Genomic DNA, 24,025 nt, shown 5'->3' on the forward strand with positions numbered 1-24,025 from the left:
TTTTCTTTTTTGGTTTATCGAGACAGGGTTTCTCTGTGTAGCCCTGGCTGTCCTGGAACTCACTTTGTAGACCAGGCTGGCCTCGAACTCAGAAATCCACCTGCCTCTGCTTCCCTGCCTCCCAAGTGCTGGGATCAAAGGCGTGTGCCACCACCGCCCGGCCCCTCTTTTCTTTTCTCTTCTCTTTCTCTTTCTTTTTTTCTTTCTTTCGAGGCTATCCTGGAACTCACTCTGTAGACCAGGCTGGCCTCAAACTCAGAAATCTGCCTGCCTCTGCCTCCCAACTGCTGGGACTAAAGGTGTGCGCCACCACTACCCAGCTATACTTTTTTTCTAAATGGGAAAAAATAAACTTGGTTTCTTAATTTATGCCATATACAAAGATAAAATTCAGAATTTAGACGTAAAAAGAAAAAGTACAAATATGAAACCATATCAGGTCTAGAATCATGGTTCATGTTAAGGGTTCTTGCCTTAAAGGCCTAAATCACCACTGTAGAGCTCATGTGAATTTAAGAACAAATAACAAGGGCTGGAGAGATAGATCAGCAGTTAAGAGCACTGACTGCTCTTCCAAAGATCCTGAGTTCAAATCCCAGCAACCGCATGGTAGCTGGCAACCATCTGTACAGCGACAGTGTACTCATATACACATAAAATAAATAAATCTTTTAAAAAAAGGACAAATAACAAAAACTTTAGCAGCTAAAACTGAAGAGTACCATTTTAATCTTAGTTTAGAAGAGATTAAATAACAAAAACAAAGAACCCAACAATGTACACTAACCAAAGAGTTAGAGAAAAAGCTTTATTTCCCAAAAACATAAGAAAACAAAACAAGAGATTTTGTATGCAACAAAGTTTCTGTGTAGCCCTGGCAGTTCTGGAACTCACTCTGTAAACCAGACTGGTCTCAGGTACTGACTGCCAAGCGCTGGGACTACAGGCAGGCACCACCAGTGCTGCCAACAGAGGTTTTTCTTTTAAACTTTTTTGTCTTGTCCTTGATTGTTATGCTTTTTGTCTTGTTTTGTTTCTCTGTGTAGCTCTGGTTGTCCTGGAACTACATAGTGAGTTTTAGAATAGCTGGGCTATTAAGACCCTGTCTCAAATTCTTTTTGTTAAAAAGAAAAAAAAACTTCAGTTTAAGATAATATGAATTTTTAATTTAAAATAATCTATTTTTTGTTAATTATAATTTTTCTAACATTAAAATTAATAAAAATAATCGCACAGGAGTGGTGACACACATCTTTGATCCCAGCCTCAGGAGGCAGATTCAGGCAGATCTCTGATGTCTACTAAGGAGCTCCAGGCTAGCAGAAGCAACACAGTAAGGCTCCACCTTTAAAACAAAAAACCTATTTGGCCACGGAATGCAGTTTATCTCATGAATTATTGAGTTAGTGTTTTTGTACTTAGGGAAGCAGTTATCTTTCTTTTAAACAAATACCTTGGGCTAGAGAGATGGCTCAGTGGTTAAGAGGACTAACTGCTCTTCCAGAGGTCCTGAGTTCAAATCCCAGCAACCACATGGTGGCTCACAACCATCTATAATGGGATGCAATGCCCTCTTCTGGTGTGTCTGAAGACAGTGACAGTGTACTTATATACATAAAATAAATCTTTAAAAACAAAACAAGAAACAGGCTGGTGAGATGGCTCAGCCAGTAAGAGCACCGACTGCTCTTCCTGAGGTCCTGAGTTCAATTTCCAGCAACCACATGGTGGCTCACAACACCTGTAATGAGATCTGACGCCCTCTCCTGGCGCATCTGAAGACAGCTACAGTGTACTTATGTATAATAAATCTTAAAAAAAACAAAACAAAACCAAAAAACTACCTTTTGGCAATCTTTTTCTAGAAATGCTACTGGAATTACCTCTATTTCCTCAATAATAAAATCATTTTCTTTTTGTGTCTAACTCTAATGTATTAAATATTGTTTTGGGATGGGCTGGTGAGATACCTCAGTGGGTAGGAGAGCCTGCTGCCAAGCCTGAGACCTTGACCTGGATTCTCAGAACCCACACTGTGGAAAGAACCAACTCCCACGTGTTGTACTGACTTCTACATGTGTACACTACCCCTGATATACATAAAATAAAATCGTAAGCCAAGAAACTTTTGGAAGCCCTGGATGGGTCTGTAAATTAAAAGGACCTTGACAAAACCAAGACTAAGACCTTTAGCATAAATAAAGGCTTTATTGGTCAATTTGGATGAATGACAGACTGGCATAAGCTCAATTAATTGTTTCACACATTTAAGACCCTGGGATGACAGACAGAGCTAAGCTTATTGGCAATGGGCAACAGGAAGGGAGTGGGAAGGACCTGAAGGCCTCTGTTTAAGAACGCTATCGGGACCGAAACCAACGTCCTAGTAGCAAATCCAGAATGGAAAAGGGATCATCCAAAGCTGAAGATCTCTGAGAGTCTGGATCTAAGGGAGAAAGTCACACCAAAAAGAGAGAAGATGTATCAAAAGGTAGGCACATCCTTTCCCCAAAATGTTAAGAGATGGGCCTTTTGAGTTATACTCTTACCACTTCTGGAACTGTCATGGGCTTCTTGATGGGTCACTGTGGTCTCCCTCCGGCCCTCACTGTCTACCACAGTGCGGCGTTCCTCCACTGTCTGCAAGAGAAATCCCAATATATTGCTAACAGCACTATGCTGAGTTTAGTATTTTCTTATACTGGTCCCTTTCCCCAGAGGATTATACTTCTTCCTCTCAACTCACCCCATCTGGCTTAGTGATCTTGGTCACAGAGATACTTTTGAAATACGATTTGGGCTGGGGTTGAAGAAGTGGACCCAGACCTTCCTGGGAAACCTGGGAGTCAAGATCTGGAAGGGCAGAGAGATGACAAGCCAGGAGAGAGTGGAGGGCAGGTAATTAGATACGTTTTTCAGGAAGAACCTTCTGAGAGAACTTCAGGAGAATGGTATGGTAAATGTGCCTCCTTCTAGACTTACCTTTGTCCTCTTTGGCTCTAGAATGGGGACTCACAGGCCATGTATCATCCAACTGTAGAAGAAGCCACACACAATCAGTGAAAAAACACCTTCCAATCTTTTTTTTTTTTTTCCAGACAGGGTTTCTCTGTATAGCTCTGGCTGTCCTGGAACTCACTTTGTAGACCAGGCTGGCCTTGAACTCAGAAATCCACCTGCCTTTGCCTCCCGAGTGCTGGGATTAAAAGCGTGTGCCACCACGCCCGGCTAAGAACGAATCTTAAAAGTGCAGGAAAGAATTTCAGGAATTCTTTTTCGTAGAAGTCCATATAAAACTAAGGAAGAAGGTATGTGAATATAAGCTGCCCAAATGGAAGTATTTCTGGGGTTTTGGAACAAGGGAGGAATATGGGTTCTCTGACCTTCAAGTTTAAGATTGGAAGGTGTCAAACCGGGCATGGTGGTGCACGCCTTTAATCCCAGCACTCCGGAGGCAGAGGCAGGCAGATTTCTGAGTTCGAGGCCAGCCTGGTCTACAGAGTGAGTTCCAGGACAGCCAGGGCTACACAGAGAAACCCTGTCTTGAAACAAACAAACAAACAAAAAACAAAACAAAACACCAACAAACAGCAACAAAATCCTAACTAACAAACTCAGAGGCAGGAGATCCCTGAGTTTGAGGCCAGCATGGTCTATATAGCAAGTTCCAGGTCAGCCAATACTACAGAGACTCCGTCTCAAAATACATAAACAAACAAATCAAATCAAATAAGAGAGGGGAGGGGACACTCTTGTAGAGGACCATAGTTTATAGTTCCCAGCAAGAGCATGGTGGCTCATAACCATACATAATTTGAGTTCCAGGGGATTCAATATCCTTTTTGACCTCTGTGGGCACAGGTACATGTGGTACAGAGACATTCAAGCAGGCAAAACACTCATACATATAAAAGAAAATAAATCTTAGATGAGGTGTGGTGGCACACATTTAATCCAGAGGCAGGCAGATATCTAAATCTATACAGTGAAGTAAGTTTCAAAACGAAAATCCCAATAATGAAGAAAATCTGGATAAATGAACTAATTAAAGGGGCTAAAATTGCAACTCAACTCTAAGAGATCCCACCAAGGGCTTACAGTTCAGGTGCAGAGAGTACTCACCCTATGAAAAGGTCCCTGCGACCCCCAATCTGGAGCTGGTTTTGGGGATTCAGGTTTTGCATGACTCTCCAAGACCCCCTCAAAGATCCTGGGTTGGTGACTATCTGGGTACTTAAGCATTGAGTCTCGTAGTGTCTGCCCCTCCCGCAGTCTCTCACCAGGTGTTTCTGACTCAGGACCTGGAAGTTCTGTAGAAAGTTGGTAGGTGATTCTGGGATAGGAAAGGCCTTAAACATTTTAAGTCTTTTAAAAATCAATTTCTGTAGACTATCCCAACTACTCTGCAAGTTCTGTTATTCATCACTAACCCACTAGAAACCCATAGGGTCTCCCTCAGGGAAATTCACACACCAGGAGAGTGGGAAGGCAAGGTCCAGGCCCCCATCTCGCTGAAGATGCTATTAAAATCTCGTACTAGATCATCAAAGCCAAAGTTGCCGTGGAATCGCATCCCTCCCCTGGGGCTGAAGCTGAAACCGAATTCCTCTGGAGGCTGAGAACCATCAAACGCATAGCTCTCTCGACCCCACGCGCCTCTGTCTTCCTCCGCTTCGTCATCATCATCATCATCGTCGTCATCATCTCGAGTCATCCCTCCAAAAAAAGGATCTCTGTGGCTGAGAGTGAAGGCAAATAAGCCACGAAGACTTCAACACTGTCTAAGCCATAAAAATCAACACAAGGGCAGCAAACTGGGCCAAAGAGGGGTCTGGGCAGCTGAAAACACAGGAGATCTGGTTTCAGAACAACGTTGATGGATCTATTAGGGTTTTGTATTGTTTCTAAACAGAGCCTCTCCGCACCTCCCAACAGCTGCCAGACGACCCATGGTTTTTCTTCAGGGTCATCCAGCCTACTACTAATCGCCCAATTACTTGCTCATGGTCCTCTTCCCCAGACCCCCATTGTTTTCTCCGCCCAGGTCCCTGTTGCATCACCCAGGTCTGGAGAAAGCTGCCGTTTCTGTCCTCTTAACCACTGCTTTGATTACTGTGGCGGGGTGAGTACTCAAGAATGCGATCTTTGACCTCTCAGCAGGAGTTGAAGGGGGCGGGAAAGGAAGCTTTCCAAAAATATGATGAAGGGGTCAAGTGTCCACCAAAACACCCCTCCCGTATATCCAGCCCAGAACTATTCTCACCTCCGAGGTCCAGGAAAGCCGAAAAAGCCTCGGAAAAGATCAAAGACGCTCATTCCAGTAGGGGCACTAGAAACTTTGAAGCTCTGCAGCCCATGGGCAACACGAGACCACGACCAGCTTACGCTACCCTGTCGGATATAGCCAGGGCTCAGCGTTCGCTGCCGGAAAGCAACCCTACGGTGCGGCGTTGTCGTAAAAGTCGTAAGCCGGAGGAAGAGGCGGGGCTGACCGTGCTCCTCAGACACGAAGCTTCTATACGCTACCTTTCAGTTTTGAGTGAGGGTGGACGTGCGAAATTCCCAGTTCAAGATCACGTCCCTTCTAGGAGATTCTTTCTCCTGCTGATCTGCCAGGCCCCCGAGGGGGGTTTCCGTTTCTCTCTGGAGGGTCCCAGGTAGCCGCCAGAGGGAGTGGCCTGTTCAGAGGCCTGCTTCACCCCAGGATCAGAAAACACCCCCCACCTTGTGTTTTGTTTTAGACTGATGTCGGTGACGTCTAATACTAGGCTAGGCGAAGTTACCTAGTTCCTTAAACCGCGATTTCCCTACTGCTGAATAAAGATGCTAGGAATCTCTTCAGCTAGTAGGGAGTTTTTAAGCTTGTTTTTTTCGATACAGGGTTTCTGTGTGGTGTTCAGACTGTCCTGGAACTGATTGTAGACCAAAGGGGCTTACAAACCCGCCTGCCTAATGCCTCCCAGATGCTGGGATTTAAGGCGGTTACCACCACACGCTGCTTTTAAAAAACTAAACAGATGGCCAACTAACAAGGTAAGATTTGTAGACTAGGCAGGAACGAGAAGCTACTTGTGTCTTGGGAAAACCATGCCGTAATGAAATTTGATGGTGTTTTAATCCACTCGGGAGGTATAAGGCCAGCCTGCTCCTCACTGAGTTTCAGGCAAGTCGGCTACAGAGTGAGACTCTGACTCAAAATAAACAGACCTCCCTCACCTCCTCAGCACAGAGGATATTTGCAGTTTTGGAAGGCTGAAACAGGATCTCGAGTCCCTGGCAATATGGCTCTTACAAAGAAAAATGAAACTTCTCTTTCACGTAATTGAAGTCCAAAAACCTTTTACTGCACCATGCCCCCACCCCAGGTCTTGCTCTAAGATCATCCATTCTTTTCCCAAAATGTAGGCATTTCAAAGCCACATAAAATAGGCAAGGCAGGGTGTAGTGCTGACAACCTTTAACCTTAGCACTCAAGAGGTAGAAGCAGGCAGATCTCTGAATGTGAGACCAACCTGGTCTCCACACCAAGCTCCAGGCCAGTCAGGGTTACATAGTGAGACTGTCTCAAAAACATAACTCAGAGAACAAGAACTACTATACTCCTCCAAAGAGAAAAAGACCCCAAGATTGAGTTCTGCCGGCCAGCAGCTAATGCTGGCTTGAGACTTCAGAATCCTTTAAAACCATGCTTAGATTCCCACAAGGTCCTTTGCCTTCTAAATGTCCTTAGCTCCTTCCCCTTTCACTTCCTGAAACGTGCTGTAGATGAGGCAGTTTCTAGAAGAAATGAAGATTTGCAGTAGTTCTTTCCAGTCACAGAATGTATAAGGAAATCCCCTTAAGGGCAAAATATTAGCACATTAAGGTGAGAGATCTTAAAGGGCAAAGATTTCACTTTATTCCACAGCCTTCGAGCCTGCTAGAAGAGGCCCCAGTTGGTACGGTAATACTTATTCACCAAGCTGGTCATCGACGAGAGTGAGGATATCCTAGACGGAGCAAGAATGGGCAGAGGCTGAAGGTAGAGGTTTGTTTTTTTTTTCTCCTTTTTTTATATATATATGTATATATATATATATACAAGACACATTAATCCATTAAATTTGAAGACACAGTACAAAAAAAAACACTTCAACTAATCCATCTGACAATGCTGTTCATATTTATGACGCCATTTTGTGTGTGTGTGTGTGTGTGTGTGTGTGTGTGTGTGTGTGTCTGTATGTGTGTGTGTGGTTTGGTTTTCCTAATAATAAAGGAGGAGACTTAGGGCTGTTGGGCTGATATATATTTGGGGGGGGGGTCACCTTCCCACCTCACCCATACACCACCAGGGTGAACAGGAAGAAGTGAAGGAAAGGCAGGGCCCACAGCAAAGTTTCATAATCTTGAATGCAAAGAGAAAGGAGGAAGAGGAGGGGAGGAGAAGAAAATACAAATCCTATAATACATACAACAGGGTGGGATGGTATAGGGATGGGACAGACATGAAGCTGAGGTGTGGGATGGGCCGCTGGGGGTGTGGAGCAGCGGAATCGCCCCACATTCTTTTCTCTCTTTGATGCTGTTTCCATAGTTTCCAGGCTGAGAAGCCCTCTCAGAAGATGGGACAGGAGAAGAGGGTCAGGGCCTCAGTTGGCCCCCCAGCTGTAGCTGTTGTAGGCAGACTTGTTGGTCTGGGGCTTCTGCGGGATGGAGCTGGTCTGGCTACGTTGCCCGCTGCCCGTCTGCAGGGGAATGGGAAGGTTATGGGGGAGGAAAAAGGTGTCTAGTTAGTGGGACCAATCTGTAACATCTTCAAGTGGAAATGTGCAAATAGTCATGCTCTCTCATTTTTTTTTTTTACTTAGAACCTACTATGAAGCTTACTTTTCAAGCACAGAAAATTTGGTCTACATAGCCTCTTTTACAAGGTGACTTTTTTTTTTTAAACCTTAAAGTAGAAGAAAATGAAAAATGGACAAGAAAACTTTGGAGATAAAATGGTGAGTTGGTTCTATTCTTGTTCAGTTGACTTCCCCACTACCCACTGCCCTTGTCTAAAAAACAAACAAAGCAACTATGAGAATTCTGACCTTTTCAAAGTGAGTGATGACAAGGTGATTACATTCTCACTCATCTCTGTGAATGCTGAAACGTAGAAAGCTATCTTTGAGAGCAAAAAAGCCCTATTTTAGTTGCCCAGCCACCTACATTGGGAATCTTAAGAGGTCTCTTTTACCACCCTTCAGATTCTCCCACCACCACACATTAATTAATGTGAAACCAATTCAAAGCCACAAAGACCTGAGGCATCAGGCTCCAGATGCTGCCCCAAGAATCTTTTCAATTCTAGTAACCAAGTGCTTTCCAGAGTTGAGGAGGGTAGAAAGATAAAGAGGGTGTTGAGGGGGGTAAGGAAGAGAGAGGATGGGGAGGCCAGAGAGCTTAGCACAGTGTTTCTGTTTGTGTATCCCGATTTGTGATTGGGTAGGCTTTTCAAGTTATCTGAGGCTGTGGAGGTGAAATGGGGACTAAAAAGGTTGGTTCAAGCATATTATTCAGTTTCATTACCTGCTCCTCCTGCTGGCGCTGGCAACAGAGAATCATCTGCAAATATGGTAGCTGAGGCAGAACCAGGATATATGGAAAATAAAGGGACAAACTTTTGACAATAGAACTCCACTGTTAGAAGGGAAAGCTATAATGTCAGGGAAGGGAGAAGGCTGGGAGAGGTTAGAGGGAAGGTGTGACCCAGGTCTGACAGGATAAGGACAACTGTGCCATGGGAGGTGGAGGAGAAAGGTACCAAAGGAACCGGATAAAAGGGTTTCAATCTGGCCCATTCTTTCATGTTTCCTTTGCTAACTGTTCATGTTATGTGCGCTTGTGTATGTGCTGTGTGCCCCTGGCTGGCACTGGTGAGGGCTGGGTGAAGGTGGTGGTAAGGAAGGTTAAGAAAAGGAAAAGGGAGGTAGTTTTAAGGGATAGGAAGGAAGAGGAAGGGAAAGGAGAGAGGAGGGAAGGGCTGTTACCTGGCCATCCTGCTGCAGGTGATGGTGAAGGATCTGAGAGTGTGGCTGCTGATGTGGGGTCAGAATATGCATAAAGGGGGCAGGTGGGTAGGCAGCAGCTGTGGCTGGATTGATGGGCCCTCCACTTCCTAGGGCTGAAGGCAAGTTGAAGGAGGCAGCAGGAGTACCGGAATGAAACCCTTGTTTCTCAAAGGACTGCTATCCCAGGAGAACAGGAGGGAAGACAGTAAAACATGATCATTAGAAGAATCCTAGGACTTTCTGAGGCCTCAGAAGCAATAGCATACCTCAAGTCAAATATTCAGAAGTCTTAGTTCTAGCTCTGTCTTTTCATAGCTCCGTGATCCTAGGCAAATTAACTACTCAACCTCAGTTTCCTCACAAATAAAAGAAATATTGCTGAACTCTTGTCGTAAGGATCGAGCAGGGAGATGACTGTTAGAGCACGCCATGAAGTCTTACATTGGCCAGGCATGATGGTGTATACCTTTAATCCCAATTACTTGGGAAGCAGGTGGATCTTTGGAGTTTGAAACTAGTCTGGTCTACACAATGAGTTCCAGGTCAGCTAGGACTACAAAATGAAACCCTTCTTCAAAATAAATAAGTAAAAGTAATTTCATAAGAAGATAGAGAAATGTGCTGACTAGTCTGAGCATTCCTGCCTCTGTAGTTTAGCACAAATTCAAACTCCTTAGATATTTTAGAAAAAAAACGAAGATCTTATTGGGACAGAAAAAGGACAGACAACAGATATATCTGTAAATAACTCAATAACAAACACTTCACTTCATTCCCACTTTTGGTTATGGATTTAGAAAGAATGAAACAGAAGCCTAGAGACAATTCATTTTAGAAAAGGTAGGACAGGTTCTTGACAGCATTCCTGAGGGTTGTTCTAACTTCAAATCCAACTGTTCTATGTTCATCCATCTCTTTCTACTTTCATCCAGACCAGATACCTACCTGGGTTTTGGAGTACACAGAACCGGATATATCTGGCACGCCCGTGTTACTGGAGGTGACTGACACACCTAGTGGAGGAGGAGAGAGAGGATTAGCTCTGTTGTTAGCCTAGCCTCTGTTCCTAGGACACAGTGATATCTGCCGCTTTTCTAGCTATGGCACTGTAAAAGAATTTTGGTATAATTTTTCCACTTTTACGTCAGTTCTGAGATGTCAGAATTCATGACACAAATGCTGCCTAAGAATTCTTTTGTCCTTTATAGATATTATGTATGGAATATATATATATGGGCTGCTTTTTGAGGGGAACAGGGGGTATTAGCAATATCTCAGTAGTGTATGATTTGGAAGCAAAAGGATATAATAAATTTAGTGTCCATTATGAACCAGTCTACTAAAACTCCACTTAATTATGCCCTTTAAGATGGGTAATTTGGCTCTTTCTGTTCTATAGACATTAAGGATTTTGCTCAAAATCCTTACAAATCCACATTATTAAGTAAGAACAGTCTAGTGCAGTCCCAGAGCACTTACTAGAATCCCAGTTTACTTAAAGTCTCACTTTTCTGGTTGTAGAACGTCTAGGCGTATATCTTTATGAATTAATGGGCTGAAATAAGATAAATTTCTAGTTTTATAATTTTAGCGATATGGTGCATAGGGAAGACATAGTAAGGGGTAATACAGAATGTAGAAACAATCTTGTTTTCAGTCTGTCCCTGAAACAACAGCTTTAATCCAGACCTAACTCATATAGGTCTCATTTCCTGTAGAAAAATTCCTTACCACCACAGTTCAAAGGAGCCTGTAGCAGTATAATCCATTGTGATTTATTCTCAAGCTGAACTGAACTAACTACTATACTCTTTCTTCCTGAGAGTCTAAGTCAATAAATCAAGAAAACAGGAAAAGCCATGGGGATCCTCTAGCATCCTACTAGAGACATTTTAAACAAAAATGTAGAAATTTAATTCACAATTGAAAAAAGAATACATTATCAGTTCCTGTAAAGATAAAAAGGAAACCAGAAAAACTGCATTCCTATGCTCTTAGATTCCTGCCTCCAAAGGTACATTGTTCTTTTATATGGGAGCACTCTGATGGAGTTTTGTTTTGTTCCTGAGAAGAAATGTATTAACGACAAAAATCGTAAGGAATACTCTATTCACTCACAATTCAACAGTCTTCATACAAATTCCAGAGCCACAACTCTCCTAGCCAATCTCTACAACAAAGGTAGCCTTTAGGAGTTAAGTTCACAATCATTTAGAATCTTCCAGTAGAATGTTTGTCTTTAAAGGTTAAAGATTTAGTCAATGATTAAGTGCTTGTCTAGCCTGAAAGACCTCTAGCACCGAGGGAAAAGAATTTAACTCTTAAACCCCACCACAACACAAGTTCTAATAGTGCCCTTCAGAAGGAACAAATATAATCTAGGAGGAAAAAAAAGCACAGAACCACAGAAATAAAGCAAGATTAACTGCATACTTGGAAGGCACAGAGTAAACAAAGGGAACAATACAACAAACTCTTTTGGAGGTAGCAGAGATCTCCTTCTCTTTTCAGACCCAATTTCTATCTGACAGAACAATGGGTAGCAGGCATAACTTTAAGTTCAGCTATGAAAGGGGCTAAAGCTAGTCAGAGGTTTGATGTAGAAGGGAGATAAGCCAAGATATAAATAGAGAATTTAAAGACAAAATCAGAGAGACAATGACTTATTTTTACTAGCTAAGTGCATATAGCTGATCTGGTTACCATCTACAAAGAGAAGCCAGGGTGGTTGGTTACACAGGAATGGGAGAAATACTAACTGGATTCTTAAGCTAGGTAGTAAGGAGTTAACTTAGTTCTAGCAAGTTCCTACTTTGTTTTGTTTTTTACCTAAAAAGTTTAGTTTCAGAGATCTAAAAATTGCATAGAAGATATGAGGAACTAGGAATGGGGCTAGAGGGAGAGAAGTTCTGTATAGTAGCTGTAATAGCCTCTATTTAATAGAAAACCTAAAACAACAACAAAAAACAGGCATTGGTTTTCCTATTTTCACTTGTTATACCAGAGATCCTCAGAATAGAGTTCTGCTCTTTTTCCCACCCCAACATGTCCTGCCTACCCCAACTCAATAGTTATACAAATCATTACAAAAACAATGTAGGTGGTAGGCAGAAAAAAACAAGAACACATTTCTTTTACTTAGCATTGTAGCAACTTAGAAAATTGATTACACTCCATAGGACCAGAGGGGTAGGAACTACTAAAGGAAAGCTGAATATATGGTTCCAATTAACCAAGAGTGGTAGTATCATTGTTCAAATTTATGTTATAAACCAAAGGCTGATATGATAGTGTGCCAGGCAGTGAGTGCACGGAGATCAAATTTTCCACCAGCATATCTGACCAAACATCTCCCATACATCTTTGGCTATATCCACAAGTTTAAAAAAATGACTTACAAGTAATTCATTATCTCTGAAAAGCCATCAAAGGACCACATTCCCACTGGTCCCAAAAAGCCTGAAGTCATCAAATAATTGATCACTAATAACCTAATCAGCTACCAGTCAGCCTTTGAGAACTAGATGTAGAAATTAAGTCTAAGATGATAGTTCCCTAACAACAGCTTTGAACACTACCTCTTTTGCCTTTCACCATGTCATGACACTCTAACTTCTTATCTTTCCCCTCAGCCTATGCCAGAGGCAAGGGGATGACCTATATGAAAAAGTAAAGACATAAAAGCATAGGAAATCAGTTTTGTTGTTTTTGTTTATTTATAAATAGCTTTACCAACCAATCAGTAGGCTGGAAACAGACTGTTTTCCCTCCACCCAAATTAAAAACCACTAAACTAAAACACTAACAGCTCTTTGGCTATACTGGGGATTGATTGAAAAAGCCACCCTCCACCCTTTATCCACAATACAGCATTGGCTCCTAGTGTCCAGAAAGACATGCACGGAAAGAACGCAGAGTTAGCTAAAGAAATACCACAGTTTATTGAAGACTACAAATATTTTGTTACAAGTTGGAACTACATGCCTTCCAGAAATCAAAAGCAACAGCAGGTGTGTGCATTGATGCTTCGGAGGTGCTGCATGGCTCGAACTCGAAATGGGTAAGACAGGGTCAAACATATGGGGGAGAGGGAAATGGGGAACGGGCAAGTTCAAAAGCCCAGAAGGTATCCACCAACTCATTTCCCCAAGCCACGCAGGCCATGGCCTCAGCTCAGCAGGCTCTCCTCAGTGGTCTGGTTTCTGAAACAAGACTTCAGTGCAAATTTATACACACACACAAAACACAGCCCCCAGGCTTGGGCCAAATTAGCTCTCAGCCGTCCAGAAATGCTTGTAAGGGGGTGGATATTTTCTTCCTAAAAGGAATCAAATACATAAAGATAAATGAATTTAGAGGTTGATGAGGAATATAATGATAAGAGCCCTCTGTTGGGGGTTGGGAACTGGGGGTTCTCAAAAAGCTGCTATAACAGATTTCTGAAATCTTAAGGTAAGTAAGAAGCTAGAAGTTTCAGAATCAGATTCCAACTTTCATCAATCACATACCCTTTAAAATATTTGTAACTGGACCGCCAATACCTAAATGTAGTACATATTTTGGGATGAAGCCACTCCAAGTCAAAAAGCTTATACCTCTTTCCCCACCAAAGATCAGGCTAGGTCCTGCTCAGTGAGAGTAGTAGCCATAAGGAGTACGGGTATTAAATCTCAGCAGTTCTTCAAGATTTGTAAATTAATATATATCATGACCCAGTCTTTCTGTACTCAGCTCTCTAATCACTGAAATGCTTATTTACCCACCCAGAGCCCACAGAAAAGTGAAGAACACTGGTTGCTCCCTCTAAATCCCATAAAATTGTGGGTTTTTATTTACATAAAAATGTAACCATGCTACAAGCTTTTAAAGATAATTCAATCCTTATCCCTTAGCAACTGCACCAACCACCTCCCCCAGATTCACCTAAAAGTCACTTTAAAAAATTACATGGAATTGTTTCCAGTCCTCTACTAGAGTCAGATATGGGTATATACCTATTACATCACTACTCAGGAGATAGTGGCAAAAGGATTGCCACAAATTTGATGCAAGCCTAGGCTTCATAGAGAACTAGTCTCAAAATTAATACAAAACAAAAACACAAGCCAGATGTGGAGGTGTACACCTTTAGTCCCAGAACTCTGGAGGCAGAGGCAGACAAATCTGTGGATTCCAGGTCACCCTGGTCTACATACTGAGTGCCAGGACAGGTCTACATAGAGACACCCTGTTTCCAAAAACAAAACCAAAATGAACCAAATTAAAATATATATATATAAATTCACAACAAGAACAACAAAACCCTACAAAAACAAAATGTTCTTTTTATCTCCATCTTCCAAAAGTAAAGCACGACATCAGGTATAGAGGCCAGAGGCTATGTGTCCATAAAATCTATATACTTCCTTCCGTGCCACCAGATGTGCAATAGCAACAAGACTAGCTATATAAATGAAGAAGCCTAAGGGTTCAAGTCTCACTCTAATGAGTAGTCAATCATGTCTACTTGTTTTTCTCCACATTGTAGGTCTTCTAGAGAATTAAAAAGGGGAAGTCATGTAACAAAATTAGTGATACAAACACATTTATGCCAAACATATTGTGCACAGTGTTAGAAACGTATCTATCTCTTCTCTTCAGAACTCTTTAACTCTCAGTGCCATGGATACTATCATTTTCCCTCAATGTCATTTCAAAGAAACCTGGGGTCCTTGCTTTTTTATTTCTCAAACTCAGATCAGCCAACACTAGTCTTTTGATCATTCCCACTGTGAATAGTGGATACAAGTCCTAGCATAAATCTTCACTGGTATTGTCTTAGACACCTAACTCAGCCAAACAATGGTAATTATATGTCAAGAGTTAGCATATCCTTACTGACCCACTTTTGAGTGGGACTTTCTCCATCTACTAATATACCACACAGACCACTAAGCAAGGGTCAAAGGTAACTTACCAGTGTTGTATCCATGAGACCCATATCCACTTGGCTGTTGGAAAGGGGTAGCCGAGGCATTCACACTGACATTCACACCATGCTGCTTGGAAGAGGTAGGAGCCACCTGAAGAGCAAGAAGGACAGAAAAGGAATGACCCAGCAACAGATAACATCTGTCTCACTTGTCCTACACCAAAGATTAGACATTTAGGTAGATACTTATCATAACATAGGCCAGTCAAAGACTGAACAGTGAAATGGGATCCTTCCTGATGGTTAAATGAGAAAATTCTCACCACCCCACATATGCTCATATATTTTAACATCTGGCCCCTCGTTCGTTGAGATTACGGAATCTCTAGGAGGTGGAGCCTTGCTGGAGGAAGTACATCACTGGGATAGGATTTGAGGGTTTGTGCCCTGCCCTGCATTCTTGATCTCTACTTCCTGCTCCTGGGACCTCACCATTATGGACTCTCTCCTTCAAACTGTAAGCCAAACATCAACTTTCTACTGTGAGTTGCTCTTAATCATGGTATTATAAATTAACAAAAAAGTAACTGATACACTAATGTTTAGAATTGACCCAAGAAATCAAAAGGTAGAGTGGTTTAGAGATAGAGACAATGGTTACAGGGAAAGGAGGGGCAGCAAAGACACACAGTATCATAGTCCTCTTTTGGATAATTCTACTATCAGGCAATTCTTGTTCTAATTAAAAATTTCATACCCTTTATTCCCAGGCCAGAAATGGGCCAAAGGTACAAGTTATCCTCATGTATTTCTAAGGAGTCATGTAGCTGTGAAAGCATCTAGGATGGTGCTCAGGACTGGATCCCTTACAAGGAGACCACAACCACTCAGTTACTCACAGGGAACACAGCAGGCCCATACTGGAAGGTGCTGGGGAGGCCCGGGACCCCTGTGTAGTATGGCAGGCTGGTGTAACTATAGCCAGGAGGCAGCGCCGGGTTCAGGAATGTCTGCTGCGTGGTGTGGTGAGTCTGCGTCTGGTTCTGTTGGGGTTGGGCCAAGGTTGTGGCTGGGGCTGGGGAGGAGGCATCCCCGCGGCCGAATTTGGTGAGGTCGCCTATGAAAAGAAGGGCAGCTGTACACTCTATAATGTGCAAAGAGGCTTCCAGAATGATACCTCCCAATGTTCATTTGCCATCTTGTTTTCTATCATCTCCAATGCACCCTTGTTTCTCCAAAGCTTGAAGGATAACAATAGTTGAGGGAAATTGAAAAGATAATGATTGGTCAGTCATGTAAAAACAAACAAAAATCAGCCAGGTAGAGGTGACTTTACACACCTTTAAACCCAGTATTCAGGAGACAGAGGCAATTGAATCTCTGAGTTCCAGGTCTACAACAGAGTCAGTTCTAGGATAGCCAGGGCTATACAGAGAAACCCTGTCTTGAAAAACCAAAAAAACAAAAGCCAAAACCAAAACAACCAATTATATTTCTAGCGAAAAGATGGACTAGCTAAAAACCAAAAACACCCATTAAAGTTGGGAGTATAGTTCAGTACTAGAGCTTATACTTAGCATTGTAAAAACCTGCATTCAATATCCAGAACCATAATGCCGAGAAATAAGTCAACAGAAAATGATAATATAAAAAGATGTCACAGGGGGCTGGTGAGATGGCTCAGCAGGTAAGAGCACCGACTGCTCTTCTGAAGGTCCTGAGTTCAAATCCCAGCAACCACATGGTGACTCACAACCATCCATAACGAGATCTGACTCCTCTTCTGGAGTGTCTGAAGACAGCTACAGTGTACTTACATATAATTAATAAATTATAAAAAAAAAAATATGTCACAGGGAGCTGAAGAGATGGCTCAGTGGTTAAGAGTACTGACTGCTCTTCCAGAGGTCCCGAGTTTAATTCCCAGCAACATCTCACAACCATCTGTAATGGGGATCTCATGCCCTCTTCTGGTTTGTCTGAAGACAGAGACAGTGTATTCATATACATAAAACAAAATTTTTAAAAGAAAAATGATGTCACAGGAACATATTCATAATAGAATTATGAAACTCCCAGCCTTGACTCATCATATCCATGACAACAAGGGGTAGGGAGGAAGAAAATTCACAAATCTGCCAAAAATCTTAATTATGGAACCTTCTTGCTTCTACCTCCAATTCTAATTCACCTCCCTGTATTCAGCTCTATCCCAATCCTACCAGAGTAAGGGTTGCTGGCCAGGCTACCATCCCTCCCAGTAAGTGGAGTGGTGGGTGTGGGAAACGGGATACTGTAGTAATCCTAGAACCAAAACAAAAGAGCATAGATTAAATTCCACTCATTCTTTATCGTAAAAACCACAAAGATGAATAGAAGCATGAGACTGTTGGGAGTATTGCAAATTATCCAGTTACTGATTTAAAAGCTTACAACTCATATGAACTTCAATTAATCTGGCATACACTGTTCCCCCCAGCCTGCCACGAGTAGAATAAGACAAGGTCTACGGATATGCTCATTGGGTACACATTAAGGTCTAGTAGGACCAACAAGGTTTAATATTATACAGATCTTCCCAGCTAATTTTTGAGAACACAGGTTCTTCTTTTTCCTGAAGTGCTTCAGAAGCTGAGAGTGGAGATTGACTCAGTAGGTAAGAGTGTTTACTACTTTGATCTCCAGCATCCATGTAAAGAGGTGGGTATGACCATGGGCATGTCTTGTACCAGTAGCAAGTAGGATATGTGGGTAGGTGGGCAAAGTGATAAAACAAGACACACTTAATAGTGTCCTCTGGCATCCGCAGTCATATGTACTGTGTGGGAGGCAGAGGCAGATGGATCTTTAGAGTTTGAGACCAGGATAGTCTACAAAGCAATTCTAGGCCAGCCAAGGTAGCTACACAGTATGGCTATGTAGACTGAGTGGTGGGATTAAAAGCATGTGCCACCACACCCAGCTCGTCTTACAACAACAAAAGCTGTGTATGGTGGTACTCCCCATAATCCCAGCATTTTAAGATTCTGAAGCAGGACAACTACCAAGGCCAGATACAGTCTAGTGAGATTCTGTATCAGTACAACATAATCTGGTCCTGTTGAGGAAGGCTTGTAAATCTAACTACTACCAAGTTTTAGGCTATCCTAAGATAAAAAGTGAGTTCAGCACCAGCCTGAGCAATTTAATGAAACCAAAAGCTCTGAAGTATAGCATTTGCCTAAAATGCAAGAGGCACTACACAAGTCTTAAGACTGACTGGGTATTGTGACCCATTCCTTTAATTCCAGTACTCAGGAGGCATAGGCAAGATCTCTATCAGTTTGAGGCCAGCATGGTCCACAAATTGAATTCAAGGACAGCAAGACAGAAACACACAGGAACCCCGTGTCTAAAACCAAACAACCAAATAAAAAAACCTTAAGACATTAAAAATATCCTAATCATCTGAATAAGCTGACTAGAGCTTCCATTAATTCAAATTACTCCTGTAATACTGTCAAATTTGCCTTACTAAGAGTAAAGGTTGAAAGCACAAAATTTTGGGGATTCAGGGGAACTTATCAGTAAATAAGATAAGAAGAGGTGAGACAGAAAAAAATTAGAAAAAAAAAAAAAAAAAAAACAGAGGTTGGGTATATATCTATGCTATAACACATTATCATTATAAATGTGTATAGTCCCAGATACTTAGGAAATTGAGGCAGGAGAATATGAGGTCCAGGAGGCTAGCCTGGAAAACGTGGTAAGATACCTCTCCAACTAATCAAAAGAAAGGTTAAGAATACAGCTCAGCAGTGAAGTATCTACCTAGCATGCATTAAGTTCTAGGTTCAACCATAAGGGTCTCTAACAATAATAACAAAACAGAGCAGGAAATTGATGTTGATAGGAAGCTTGTTAACAGTTTTATTATTAGTCCATTTGAGGTGTTATGTCACATGTGTTTTGTTAACCTGATTAAATTGCCTGTGTGTGTGTATATGTATGCATATATAATAAAGTATATGTGGGGGGCAGACTGAGAAACAGCTGTTTGTGACAATAATCGAACATCTGAGAATCCTTCCATCAGTTTTGTTTTTGTCCCCCTGAAAGAAAGGAGGTACTGTATAGCTCAAGCTGGTCTTTAACTCACTATATAACTGACACATGTTTTGAACTCTTGGTCTTCCTGTCTCCACTTCTCACACACTAGGATTACAGGCATGAGCCACTATACAACTGATTTCAACAATAACTTTAATGATTTTGCCTCGAGGTGGTGGGCATGCCATTAATCCCAGCAACTGAGGCATTAATCCGGAGGCAGAGGCAGAGGCAGGGGTATTTCTGTGAGTTTGAGGCCTGTCTGATCTATAGAGTGAGTTCAAAGACATCCAAGGTTACATACACAGTAAAACCCTGCCTTAATGCACCTACCCCAATCCCTCAATTTAATGGTTTTTTTCCAAATTTCTATCCCACATACTTACCAATGGAAATCTTGTCTGGAGCATCTGTAAATCATCATAACCATATACTTGTGGCTGCAAGACAGACATTTAACAACATTAATGGGAACTAGTCATGATGGCAGCAAAAGGCAAGATAAAGAACATATATCCTCATTGTCAGAACAAAGCAGATTATTTCCTTCTGTTTTCTTTAAGTGGAAAGTAAAGTACAAAGAAATTAAATGTTTCATGAAAGGTCTTAAAGCTTTCCTGAAGCTACATACTATATAAAGACAGGGGCTGGCATCAGGGCACCTGTAGGGGAGAATGGGTAGTACATGAACAGCAGGCTTTAATTTTTATTTAGCAGTCACCGTCTCTTGCAGTCTTTAAAACTTGGGTTGAAATGTGAAGGATTCATATTTTATCCTCATTTTCCCATATTTCTAGGTGCAAAGAGTTACTGTTAAAAAGTATTCAATGTGGGGGCTAGAGAGATGGATCAACAGTTATGAGCACTGGCTGTTCTTCTAGAGGAAGTAGGTTTGATTCGCAGCATCTACAAGGTGGTGTATACCCATCTGTAACTCCAGTTCGAGGGAACCCAATGTTCTTTTTCTACCTTCCAAGGGAATCAAGTACACACATGAGTACAAAGCACTCATAAACATGGAAATACATTTTTTTAGAAAAGTATGTAATGTGAGGTTAGAGAGATGGCTCAGTGATTGAGAGCACTTGTTCTTGAAAAGAATGTAGCTCAGTTGCTAGGGCCATAAGACAACTCATTGCCATGAGTAATTCTAGTTCTCAATTCAATGCTCCCTTCTGACCTCCATACCTGTCTACCCTCACATGGTGCACATTCATAACACAGGCAGAACATCCCTACATGTTAAAAAAAAAAAGAGAGAGATAAGTAGGAAGGGAAGTTGGGAAGTTCAAGAAGGAATGAGGAAAATGAGAATAGAGAGGTGGTTATGATCAAAATATTGTAGACATGTAAGAAATTGCCAATTAATAAAAGTTATTAAAATAAAAGAAAACAAAGGCAGGCCCCAGAGGCCTATGCCCTTAAGCCCAACTCTCAGGAGACAAGAAACAGATCTTTGAAAGTTCTAGGTCAAAGTTAAGAGTGCAATTTAGGCTGGGCATTGGTGACACTGTGTTTAATCCCAGCACTTGGGAGGCAGAGGCAGGCAGATTTCTGAGTTTGAGGCCAGTCTGGTCTACAGAGTGAGTTCCAGGACAGCCAGGGGTACACAGAGAAACCCTGTCTTGAGGGGGGAAAAATAGGTGCAATTTACATATTTCTTCTATTATCTAAACTTCTTCCATAGGGTAAAAATAAGTGACTTTTTAATTTTGTTTTGAGATAGCACTCACTGTGTAGTGCTAGCTGGCCTAGAATACAGTTGGGTGACCAGGTTGGCTTTGAACTCTAAAAATTGAATTGCCTCTGCCTCCAAAGTGCTGGGATTAAACACAATGTCACCTGGCCAAAGAAACTGAAAAAAGATTTTTAAAATTTATTTTTCTATCTTCAGATGTAGCTCTGGCTGTCCTGGAGTTTTCTATGTAGACCAGACTGGGCTCAAACTTCACAGAGGCATGACTGTTGCTGCCTCTGGCTTCTAAGTGCCAGGATTAAGGGCATTTGACAATACACCCAGCAAAAATGGGTGTTTTTTAATAGAATTTTTATAAATATTTTTCATTTTAGTGGATACTGAATACTTAAAGGTGGCAGTTAAGGTAATTCTAGAATCGAGTTCTTAAAAGGCCAAAAAAAAAAAAAAAAACCCACCAAAAAAACATAGGTCTAAAGAGGTAGAGAAGCAATAGCAATATAGAAAACCACCAAGAAACTACACACTGGCCTTTGATGCTCAAGGTCCAGATCATAATTCACAAAGAATAAATACTCAGCAAAGGGCCCTGACTAAGTTTATTCCTTGCTCTACAAAACGATTGCATTTTGAAGGGTGGAATCTGGACAGTTATCCCAAGAGCACTGGCTGCTTTTCCACAGAACCCAGATTTGATTCCCAGCACCCACATGTCTTATACAATTGTATGTAACTTGAGTTTTAGGGGATCCAATGCTGGCCTCCACAGGCACCAGGCACACTATGGTGTATGTAACATACATGTAAACAAAACCCCCAGATACATAAAAGCAAACAAATACACAAACCCTGCTATTTTTTGGCTAGTGATATAGCTTAGTAGGTAAGCAACTTGCCACCAAACAAAGCAAGCCAAACTGGAACCTGAATAAAGGTGAAATGGAAACTCCAGTTTCCTCTGATCTTAGCACATAATAGGTACACACACACACACAAATTTAAAAAACCATTTGCCCAAATGTGGGTACCATTCATTTATTCTGCTTTAATTATTGTTTTCCATCTGAATCCAGAACTACAGAGAAGAGTCACACCATCCTCACTTTGTGGAGAAGATCCTTCAGTCCCACTTACCGGATAGGCATGTAACAGCCCCGGAGCCATAATATATGGATTAGGCAACAATGGCGGGACTCCAGGAGGAAGGTTGGGAGGAGCTTTTCCTGAAAGAAAACATTTTTATGCTGTCATACAATTTACTATCTTCTCCATCCTAGAGGAATGTCACCCTCCTAGGCAAAGCTACCTGAAGTTGTAGCAACTGAGCTTCGAGTTGAGGCTGTGACAGTAGAGTTGCTGCCCAGGCTAAGGCCCAGACTACTGCCACTATTCAGACTGGAGGAGACACTGACCACTGGGGGAGGTGCAGAGACAGTGCTGGATGTGGTAGAGAAGGTGCTGGAGGAAGAATGTAGATTTGCCTCACTCTCCACACTTGTATGCTTCAAAGGGAAACAGTAGAAGATAAAGAAAACAACGATTAGCAACAGGTTAGAGAAGATAAGCAATGTATGACCTCATCAAATCTGAAATTTAAAAAAGCCAACCCAGGGTATCAGGATTTCTAGCTACATGTTCCTCGCAATTGCCCATTGGCCATCATCATCGTTTTTTTGTTCAGAGAACAGCAAAGTGGCTGGGGACAAATTCCATAGGGACCAATGACATCGATTAGTGAGGGGGAAAAGCACAGAACTAAAAAGTGTATCACAGCCTTCTTTTCTACACCTTGCTTCACTAGTTCAACTTACAAAACTAAAATATAAGCTGGAAGAAAGTACCAGCTTTGACTTTAAAACTAAAATTTCATAGTTTAGGAAAGCTTTTCCTAGGCTTCTATAAACTTAACACCTTTCCCTAAGTAACCCTGGCAACCATAAAGTAATTCATCTGGACACCATTTTCATAAAGACGCCCTGCTTCATACCATTTTAAAGACTTATATTTAAGCATTTCCCAGGCTAAGAACAGACATACTTATACCAGTTAAAGACACAATTTTTTGTAGGAATTAATCCAGGGCCTTATGTCTGTTAGTGATGAACTCCATGACTGAGCTATAATATCTTCTTTTTTTTTTGTTTGTTTTTTTTTGTTTGTTTGTTTTGAGATAGGATTTCTCTGTGCAGTCCTGGCACTCACTCTGTAGACCAGGCTACAAGAGATCTGCCTGCTTCTGCATCCAAAATATTGGGACCTCCATTAAAAAACAAAAACAAAAAGTGTATGCTGTTCTGCATTTAACAGAGAACATGAAGTCCTTGCCTATTTTCTGTGAAAAGGAAAAACACTTTTAATTATGCTCCATTAAGTACAACTTCTGGACTCTTTTGACTTTCCAATATCCCTTTACTCTTTTTCCTACAAACTCAGTTGAGTCAAAGAAAATTTCAAGAACATCCTACTGGGTGAGCTAGGTATGCCAAATACATACCTGTAATCCCAACACTAGAGAGGCAGAGGCAAGGGGAATTTAAAGTTAGTCCACATAGAGTTTGAGAGCTACATAGCAAGGTCCTGACTCAAGAAAGAGGAAAAGCCGACCAACCAACCAACCAAAACAAACAAACAAAAAATTATATTATATGGGAGAATCTTATGGTTAGAAAATTAAAACCACTTCCTCTCAAGCGTCATACATACCAAAAGAGTGGATGTTGAAGTACGCCCAGAAGATGTTGATGAAGAAAGGGTATTCTGCTGTGTAGATAATGCACTATGAAGGAGAAAAGGTTGCCATCAGCCACTATCACAATGTTACGGTTTTATCTGACCTGGAACTCCAATGAGCAATTACCACAAAACAAAACAAAAACCAAAGCAGAAAAGAGGAACAAGATTTCTGAGATCATGCCGACATATATAATGGCTAGTTTTTAGGGTTGTGAACAATCAAAGCAAGAGCAGATTCTAAAAGCAAATTAAGTCTCCTTTGTCATTGTCACTTCTCACAAAAGCAGGGCTAATGTAGTCTCTAACAGGTAGAGTAATGAAGACCAGACCAGATGGGCTCTGTTACCGAAACACACAAACCCAACTAAATTCTCACCCCAAATTACCTGCTATGTTGTGTGGTGGTGGTATTTGGAATCTCCTCCGTATGGCTCAAGCCACTTAAGGAGGATGAATGCTGATTGGCTGTCGTCAGTAAGGAAGCTGCAGGTACTGTTTCATTGAGAGAGGGTATACTAGAAGTGGAAGGTGATTCAGATTTCACTGCAGAGCCTGTAGCAC

At 41.6% G+C, this 24,025-nt stretch overlaps 2 protein-coding genes, 1 long non-coding RNA gene and 2 other non-coding genes across 50 annotated transcripts in view; 1 reads left to right on the forward strand and 4 right to left on the reverse strand.

Annotated features, from left to right (window-relative positions):
* Positions 1–2,181: 2,181 nt before the first annotated feature.
* On the reverse strand, positions 2,182–5,452 carry Hax1 (HCLS1 associated X-1). Of its 5 annotated transcripts, none has more exons than NM_011826.4 (7): positions 5,264–5,452; positions 4,474–4,739; positions 4,123–4,310; positions 2,983–3,034; positions 2,747–2,853; positions 2,550–2,640; positions 2,182–2,446 (listed from the first exon to the last, which is right to left on the reverse strand). In NM_011826.4, exons 1-7 carry the CDS (start codon positions 5,314–5,316, stop codon positions 2,361–2,363), a joined length of 843 nt encoding a protein of 280 aa, NP_035956.1. In that variant the 5' UTR covers positions 5,317–5,452; the 3' UTR covers positions 2,182–2,360. The 5 variants fall into 5 exon arrangements, with proteins under 5 accessions (NP_035956.1, NP_001268961.1, NP_001297610.1 ...); XM_006501446.3 differs by having other exon boundaries at positions 2,189–2,446; positions 4,474–4,839; positions 5,264–5,433; XM_017319570.2 differs by lacking the exon at positions 5,264–5,452 and adding an exon at positions 5,061–5,234 and having other exon boundaries at positions 2,189–2,446; positions 4,474–4,839.
* A 43-nt stretch (positions 5,453–5,495) lies between these two features.
* On the forward strand, positions 5,496–8,061 carry Gm19710 (predicted gene, 19710). The gene is made up of 4 exons (NR_045749.1): positions 5,496–5,657; positions 5,881–6,033; positions 6,908–7,021; positions 7,851–8,061. It is a non-coding gene; the product is annotated as a predicted gene, 19710 (long non-coding RNA).
* Ubap2l (ubiquitin-associated protein 2-like) overlaps positions 6,325–24,025 on the reverse strand; it is a 53,021-nt gene continuing 35,320 nt past the window's right edge. For 10 of the 42 annotated variants that reach the window (XR_003954413.1, XR_003954411.1, XR_003954408.1 and 7 more), the window contains 12 exons: positions 23,851–24,025; positions 23,435–23,507; positions 22,038–22,233; positions 21,866–21,954; positions 19,422–19,475; positions 17,169–17,250; positions 15,846–16,063; positions 14,992–15,097; positions 13,020–13,353; positions 9,981–10,048; positions 9,015–9,212; positions 7,140–7,727 (listed from right to left, as the gene is read on the reverse strand). Coding sequence is in view for 32 of the 42 variants with exons in the window: in XM_006502156.3 (XP_006502219.1) it covers positions 7,632–7,727; positions 8,554–8,604; positions 9,015–9,212; positions 9,981–10,048; positions 14,992–15,097; positions 15,846–16,063; positions 17,169–17,250; positions 19,422–19,475; positions 21,866–21,954; positions 22,038–22,233; positions 23,435–23,507; positions 23,851–24,025 (1,406 nt within the window). In the remaining 10 variants the exon portion in view is untranslated. Of the gene's footprint in view, positions 6,990–7,023; positions 7,728–8,553; positions 8,605–9,014; positions 9,213–9,980; positions 10,049–12,728; positions 14,263–14,991; positions 15,098–15,845; positions 16,064–17,168; positions 17,251–19,421; positions 19,476–21,865; positions 21,955–22,037; positions 22,234–23,434; positions 23,508–23,850 lie in introns of those variants that run through there. The other 32 variants (XM_017319762.1, XM_006502172.2, XM_017319755.2 and 29 more) reach the window with 13 other exon arrangements.
* On the reverse strand, positions 17,331–17,466 carry Gm24608. The gene has a single exon (XR_003954773.1). It is a non-coding gene; the product is annotated as a small nucleolar RNA SNORA58 (small nucleolar RNA).
* On the reverse strand, positions 17,889–17,946 carry Mir7669 (microRNA 7669). Its single transcript, NR_106129.1, has one exon. It is a non-coding gene; the product is annotated as a microRNA 7669 (primary transcript).

The sequence above is a fragment of the Mus musculus genome, chromosome 3 (genome assembly GCF_000001635.26).
Source record: "Mus musculus strain C57BL/6J chromosome 3, GRCm38.p6 C57BL/6J".
In the NCBI taxonomy this organism is placed as follows: domain Eukaryota; kingdom Metazoa; phylum Chordata; class Mammalia; order Rodentia; family Muridae; genus Mus; species Mus musculus.